We start from the raw sequence: 8,410 nt of genomic DNA, 5'->3' as shown, positions 1-8,410 counted from the left end.
ATGGCAGTAGTGGTAGTCAATTCTGCAACCGCCTCACTTTTGGCGGTGTGTTTGTAAGTAGTATGGTTGGATCAATACTATACATTTCTATGCGCGACAGATTCAGAGGGCCCCTGCTGTGTGTCTGCCTGTCTGTGTGTCTGTCTGCGCAGGGTCTTCATGGCTGTTGGGCTCTGCACGGGCCAAATTGTCGATGTCAAATTTCCCAGCTGCAGGTATGCAGATTTTTTTTGTATGCGGTACATATGTATATGTATGCATCGTAATAATGAGACATATATATGTGTGCATAAATAGAATAGGATTATCCTTAATCCATCCCTTGATAGCGTTTTCGCTCCCGACGAACGCTCCTGCTGCCAGCTGCTGCTGCTGGCGGTCATTGCGCTCGGTCACCAGCGAGACGACGCATAATGCCCTAAACTTATCTTCACTTATTACTTGCGCACATTATTTACCTTGACAAAAAGTAAATTATTATCATTGACTTACTACTACGTTTTAACCTGCAAGCGAGCATATGCATATACGCACGTGAGTCCAGTTTTTTCTTTATTATTAAACAGAAACATTGCTGTTGTTGTTACGGAATCTGGGCCATTTGTACACATTTGATTTGTCATATCTAGGATTGAACACAGCATAGAACACCACCATTCACCATTACCACACTGTACTAAGCCTTACGAACTGCAAGGCGGTTGGTCCTGCCTTCTAGAATCCCTCCTCATCCTCTCACCCGAACATCCGAAGAGATAGAGGGCTTGTGATCTCAACTCCACATCTCAGCAGCTAGCCATAATCTTACGCTCTCGACAATGTCGGGGGTCTGCCCAGGAATCGAAACCAGGACCTTAAACCACAAATTGCAGTAGTGTTTCCTACACATAATAATTAGTAGTAAATACGCCGCCGTCTTTAGGATAGCAACATACCTAGACGTGGACGGAGCGGACGAGCCGATTGTGATGTCCGATGATGTCCACATGCGGCGTGCGGCGGGTAAATACATGCATATAACTCTACAACTATATTTCTGTAATAATGTCACACTACATATTTTGAGAAGTCAATAATAAAGATACTTCCCGTCGCCGTTGTGATGAGAGGCTCATATACATGTAGCGCTTTTCCTCTTTTCCCCCCCACCTTGTCTCTCTCTTCCCCCTTTTCTTCCCTGCACATGTAATATTTTATTTAGTATATAGAACTACGTACTTCCCATCCACGATACATTAAGAAACTAAGAACTAGCCCGTACCTGCTTTATCATCAGCAGTAGCTGCAGTTACCTACAAGAAAAAATATTCCGTACGTGATAAGTCCCGAACTCGCCAGGTACGTACGTGAGCAAGATCGATCTACTCAGCTGAGCGAGGTAAGTGTTATTGCGTTTTCACTGAATTGTTATCCTTGTTTTGGTCGCGTCAGCGAACAGAAGATAGCTAGGTAAATATAGGTTAAATAGATAAGTAGCGGCGCCAGGCGGCAAACGAGCGTGGCCGTGTTGGAGACTACTGCCGGTTCAGTGCGTCATCGCGGTCATGGCTTGTGCTTAAGCTTGTTGTATGTATGTGCCGTTCGCTCGTTCAGCGTTGTATCTTTCTGCTATGCCACTGCCCGCCGCCACCACCGACCCCACCGCCGCCTCGCTCCGCCGTGCATGAATAGTAACGTTACTCGCACACGGCTGCCGCATTCATGCATGCATGCAGGTGCGAGCGAGAGCTTACACCCTTCGCCATCAAGTCGGCAGCCACTCAGCTGACATCTCGCAATCCCGGCGTGGTCAACTTGTACTGCTTTGAGATCGGCATCGTAAACTCTGGATCCGTAAGTTTATTTGTTACTCTCTAACAGAAATTATTGTGGTTCACCACCGCAATGCGGCCGCCGTCCCGGAACGACTCGGATGGTGAATGGTCGAAATGTATAGTGACATACGATAGACTTTTTTTGTCCTTTTGCATTGTTAATGGAAATAGTTATAACATCGCCGCCGGTGCTTGCACAAAAACGGAGCGCCTACGACACCCGAACTACATATGTATCTGCCCACTCACTATTCATGGACTGCCATCCATGCATGCAGGGCGCATGCTACACAGAACCCGCTTCCCAGAACTTATCCAAGGTATCCGTCTACGCTCAGGCCGCCCAGCGCGACCGTCTATCGGCCTTTGGGGTCCTCCTGGCTGGTGCGCCTGTCAGCAACATGACCTATCTCACTCCCAGATGGGACTCACTGAACATGACCACCATCAGCAACCTTAACTTCAGCAAGACGCAGGCGAATGGTACCAGGATCTGTCTTGAGCTGTTCAAGCCTACCACCATCAACGAGTTTTGCGAACGAGAGGGCGCGTCAGGATCGTTCTGCTGGTGGGCTCTATACTCATTATTATCCATTTTATTCTTTCACTTTATTTATTGATTGCGTTTTATTTCTCTGCTATGCCTTTTTTTATTATTATTATTATTTTTTGGAGAGTGTCAGCAGCAACAGGTTCATACGCAGTCAGGGTGACCGGCTCATTTCGATGACTAGCTAGCTATAGCTAAGAATTTGTTGTATCACGTCTTTTTCAGAAGAAAAAAGAACCGATCAGCGGATGTCAGATGCCGTGATATACCCTCCAGGATACTACAGAGTTACCAACCAGGGGGTGGGCAGGTAGTGAATGCCAGAAATATTATCTGTGTATATCCATACTACTATCCATCTATCTATCTATCTATCTATCGCTGTTTGTGTTCCAATATGTAAGATACTTACACTTTTGTTTTTTATGTTTGTACGGCATGCAGGGTTGCCCTGTTTAATGACAACAACTGTGTACCGCCTAACTCAACCGTGGTGATCTCTAAGCGCCTGTGCTGCCCAAGATTTCAGTCTATCCTGTCCCCGTGATGATATTATTGTCATGATGGATGATGTGGAGGCTGTCTGTGACATTAAAACCCTAAGTAATAATAATGATGTCATGACGTGGCCTTTCTTTTCTGCATGCAGGGAGGAGTGGTCATTGATGGAACGCAAAAATCGTAATTCGTACTATCCTCTTATTATTCATTTATTATTATCATTTATATAACATGTATTGCTTAGATGTTATTCAATATTTTTATAAGCAGGGTATTGTGTATGATGAGGTTTTTGCGGGCGCCTGTGAATTTTATACCTTTCATTCGCTTTAATTTTATACCTTTTATTCATCACTGATGTGGCTGCTCCGATATATACTAGATTCGATTAATGGAATGGTATGTATGTGTATGTCTGGTGCTGTATATGAACCCCTAATTAGGCGAATACATATTTTATTATTCAATTTAATCCAACAATCTCCTTTAATAATTGCTAATTAATTAATTCTTCTTCTAATTCCTCTGTAATTCTTTCTGTATGGGATATAAGCCCCATACGTGCATAAATTTCGTTAATTTAATCGTTATTCAATTCATTCATCCTTCTTCCTTTAATTCCTCTTATTATTTCTGTACATACGTGTGGAAATATTTACCTGAAACTATTAATAATCCTTTCAGAATGGATGTGAAATAACCCCGCTAATGCATGTTACATTACCTCACGTATACTGAATATATGGACTATTTTTTCTTTTTCTGTGGAATGTATGGGATGCTAAAATTTTTTGTTTGTCGACGTGTAACATTTTTATTGATCACGACCCCACAACCCCAATGCCTCTTGCGACCATCCATACTCCCTAAAACATTTCATTATTCACAGCCAAACTGTTCAAAACGCAGAACGAGCCGATGTAGTACGCTGTACGGCACCGTGAACAACTACAAATACGCGCTAAGCGCCTCCACCAGCATCATAATCTCGTGAGGCCTTTTCAGCGGGGCCAGCTACTACAGCCTACAATCGATTTTAAGTGATGCACACATGTCGGCTGACGTGCCTGCCAGGCTAGGCAACCTGCAGGGTAAAATCACGCAGCAGCAGTCAAGCTAAGGTCCTTTTAAAGATCGATTTGTTCGACTCTCCTTGAGTCGCCCAGCTGAGAGCCAGAAGGGTATTAACATGTATTAACAGGAAAGGAGGAGGCCTCCTAGGGGCATATGCATATGAGGAGGAGGACGGCAGCGGCCCGAACAGATCTAGAGGCTATAGCTCATATATGATTCTGTTTAGGACCCGAGAAACGGCCTGATCAGGCAACAACCCTAAGAGGAGATGACGAGCAAGGGATGAGGTCGGATCCGGTGTAGCGATAGCGGCCACTCCGGAACCGCCCGGCTGTGTGAGGTCTGTGAGGTCTACAGCTCACATGTAGCGGCTGTGCGGGATGTGAGCCACATGTAGCCGCATCTAGCAGGGGGCCCCCCCGGGGGATTCCATATCCAGGGACCAGCAGTCGTGCGGTGCAGTCTGTAATCCAACAAGCACACCAACAAGGCAGCTGCAGCTATAGCTGATCCGCTAGGTGGCCACCTCCAGTGTTAGCTATCACCGGTTTTGTGCGTGTGTGTATACGTACCGCGTATACGTACCGCGTATACAATAGGTCGGATGTTTGTATGTACGTACGTATGTCAGCAGGCACCTCAAGACTACTTCCCCCCTACAAGTAACAATACATGTACGGCATGCAGGACACGTTACTTGCACAGTTGCATCACCAACACCAACATCACCCAACATCGGTATAGGAGTTACAGAACAGCAGGGGGGTTACTTGCTCGTGCGCACATACGGCCACAGCCACAACCACACACAGAGCCACGCACACAGAGCCACACACACAGCCACTCACGGCCGTCGATTCACACCCCTAATGGCAGTCAGCATCCCCCCAAGTTAACAGCTATGGTTTACATAGTACGTGGGCCACAATGATATGCCATTGATTTCCAATCCCGCTACACGCAAACCACATAGCTGTACAAGCGAGACACGCAACGCCCCTACTGCTACTGCTATAGCAATTGCTGTTACAGCTACTGCTGTTACTGCTATCGCTATCGCTACTGCTGCTGTGGCAAGCCCATGGTCCGAGCAAACTCGGCCTATGCGGGAAGGCAGACAGGCAAGGAGGCAGGGAGGGAGGGAGGGAGGCAGGGAGGGAGGGAGGCAATGAGGCAGGTATGCATATGCACAAACACTCTCACACATGCACACACGTACACGTACAACCCTCCCTACGCAAAATACGCACATACATACATACATGCCTATGTGTCAACAGGAACTTGTCGTCTATAGGTGCAGTGTACATGCAGCCCAGCCCCCAGACTCAGATGCACCTCCCGTGGCCACCCTCCCCTCCCCTCCCCTCCCCCCCTTCCGCTCCACTCGGTAGACCAACCACCGCCCCGCCATCATTACACCTTCCCCCATGAACTGCCCCTTCACCCCCTTCAACCCCCCTCCCCCCTCCCTTACCTGCATCTTCTCCGCGGCTCTAAGCTGCTCCGCCAGTCGCTGTTCGTGCGCTGTAGCCGCCGCCGCCCGGCTGTCCTCATCCGTACGCCTGAGGCTGTCCGGATCCACCTCGTCGATCAGGACCTCGTACCCATCCTGAGGGTGAGGGGTGGTGAAAACATCATTCGCGACATGGAGAATATAATACATATAATATAATATTATATGTATTATATATATTTGTATAAACGTGGTGTGTATGTTTTGTATTTGTATTTGTATCTTTGTGTAAGTGTGTGTGTTTTGCGCATGTTTAAGTGAATTGAGCCCCCCGATAATTATGTGCGTATGTAAATATGTTGAGGTGTGGGGTGAGGTGTGGGGTGAGGAGAGAAACACACACAGAAAATGTAATAAAAAAGGCAGCGGCGATATCCCCCTAGGCCTCACAGCCCTCCTATAGCAGTAGCTGTCCTTTCCAGTCGCCGGAGGCCGCAAGGCCTCTCTCCCTCCCTCTCCAGATGCTGCGATCACGCTGTAGCACACCTTTATATTGATGTGCGCCGTACTGTACGACAGCTACTACACCTCCTTACCTGCACCCCAAAAAACCCCAGGGTTCTGTCCTCCTGCCCCCCCGGTCCGCCCATGTCCTCGGGAATGGGCTCTCCGGGGGCCCGCAGGAAGAGCGCCGCCTGCCCGGACTTAACCTGCGTGGGGGAGTGGAAGGAGTGTGTGTGTGTGTGTGTGTGAAACGTGTGAGTCGAGCGACGGATGGACGGGCATGTGTGTTAATGTGTTAATGTGTTTGTGTGTGTATGTATGTACGTGTGTGTGGGCAGCGGGCCGTCCTGCGTCCTGTTCGTGACTGCCCGACTGAGTCCCCACCAGGCAGCCCCCTCAGCACATCACCATCACGGCACATGTGATCCGACCACTCGCCAGCGCGAGGAAGTACTGGATGTCCGTACATCATCCGTACATCACCTCAGTGAGGGGTCCCAACTCAGTGCGATACCCCGGCGGGGGGCCAATACCTCTTTCCCCCCCCCCCCACACCACCCCCACCACATGTTCACGAAGAGTGGCTGAGCAGTCGAAGGCGCTAGAGTCAGGACTACTATCGCCAAACTGCCGCAAACCCCCCATTTTAACAACCCCTACCACACGCAAACCTCCGAAACCCAAACCCAGCACAGCTCCCAATGCCCCGAGGCGCCCACCTTGAACAACCGCTCGCACAGCAGCTGCAGCGCCGAAACCGTCGTACTCTTGGGCAGCTTTTTCACCTTTACGGCACAGGAGGCGTGTTGGAGCGCAGTTAAGCATAGAATTGCGTCAACATATTCACATACATACATACAGTTCCCCTCAGTGTGCGACAGAAGCGACCTTGAAAAGTTCTTTTAACCATTTACAGATATACACATTTACAGAACCCCCCACCACCCCGCCACCCCCCCACCACCCCACTCTCCGCCACACACACCACCACCCCACTCCCCCCCACCACCCCGCCACTCCCCCCCCCCATGTCCCAACCTGCGTCCCCATCTTCGCACTCCCCCCCCAGCCACACACGTCAGCTTGAGCTCCACAGTGCTCGCCGCCAAGCTGGCCCCCCCCCCACCAGCGGCCCCCCGCCCTGCAGTTGCGCTGGGGGGGGGATGCAGTTCACAAATACACACACACGTAAAAGTGAAACGTAAAAATGATTTCGTGAGAAGCCGGTTGCAGAGCGAGTTGAGACGAAACAGAGGAAATTCTTCTCAAGAAGAATGGCAGAAAGGAATTTGCGTGCATGTATGACATATGTAGGCATACATACATTCATATATGCATTCCTCAAAAGTAAAAAATAATAATACAACTGCTGGCAGTACGACAGTACGACTTACAGTACGGCACCGTGCAGCTCCATGAGTTCTCTTAAACGGGGATGAGCAGCACGTACTGCGGCCCGACGGGTTTCATCTTGTCCCGCCCCCTCCATCTATACACCAGAGGGAGGGAGAGGGGAGGAGGGGAGGAAGGGGGAGGGTTGGCAAACGTGGTTCCTAAAGGACACAACAGCAACTTCTGATCGTTCAGCAAAAAATAATAAAAACACATACACACGCACGCCATCTCCCCACCCTCATATCCCCCACCCTCACCTCCGCGGCAATATGCTGCAGGTACCGGAGCTCCGAATCCCTCCTCTCCCGGTGCCGTACTTCAGCACCGTTGAGATGAGTCAGCCGGGAAACCCGACCAATAACCTTCCGGGGGGGGAGAGGAGGGGGGAACGGAAGGGGAGAACAAGACGGGGGTTTGGGGAATTGTCCATTGAGTCCAGGTTCCGCTCCGCGGCCCCCTTACTAAGGCACTTACCTGGGGCCCGTACCCCGTACCCCGTACTAGACCCTGCATTCTGCCCCCTGTCATGTCCCATTAGTAGCCCCCTCTCTCTCCTCCCACCCATCCCCCGGGATTTCTTCAGCCCCCTCAACAACCCTCCCCCTCCCTCCCCCTCCCTCCCCCCCTTCCCTGTTCCCTACCTCGAACCGGCCCCCGGTCTTGGAAGCGGTGAGAACTGGATTGCCGGTAAGCCGCAACTCCTGTGTATGTGTATGTGTGTATGTATGTATGTATTTGTACGCAATGGGAGGGAAGGCAGAGGGGGTGGGAGGGGGTCATGAAGTCGCGGGCGGGCGGGCAGGGGAGCGAACACAGGGGAGCGTACACGTCAAGGAGGGGAAGGGGGAAAGTCGCCGCGTCGTGTGTGTGTATTGTGTGCGTTGCCGCATTTCACGGGAAAACACACACACGGATTGCCTCTTCACTCTCCACCCCTCGATTCATAACCCATCCCCCCCCCTTCCCCACATCCCCCCGTATGTCCCCGTATGGCAGCAGCTTCAATCGCGTGTGGTTCGTCTTTCCCCCGTATGTCCCCTCCTAAAGCTACATAATCCCCCCCCGCCCCATCACCACCACCAACCCACACCACCACATACATACATACATACATAC

The 8,410-nt window shown here is 50.2% G+C and overlaps 1 protein-coding gene across 1 annotated transcript; it reads left to right on the top strand.

Annotated features, from left to right (window-relative positions):
* sex2 (sex-inducer, sex-inducing pheromone) lies at nt 1–2,911 on the top strand (the record flags this gene model as incomplete). Its single annotated transcript, XM_002956794.1, has 5 exons — nt 1–53; nt 153–215; nt 1,716–1,833; nt 2,093–2,382; nt 2,809–2,911. The coding sequence occupies 5 exons, from the start codon at nt 1–3 to the stop codon at nt 2,909–2,911; spliced, it is 627 nt and encodes a 208-aa protein (XP_002956840.1).
* Nucleotides 2,912–8,410: the final 5,499 nt, after the last annotated feature.

Source organism: Volvox carteri (assembly GCF_000143455.1).
Source record: "Volvox carteri f. nagariensis unplaced genomic scaffold VOLCAscaffold_65, whole genome shotgun sequence".
NCBI classification, from domain to species: Eukaryota; Viridiplantae; Chlorophyta; class Chlorophyceae; order Chlamydomonadales; family Volvocaceae; genus Volvox; species Volvox carteri.
Note: the sequence above shows the minus strand (reverse complement) of the source record. Positions and strands in the feature narration are given on the sequence as shown.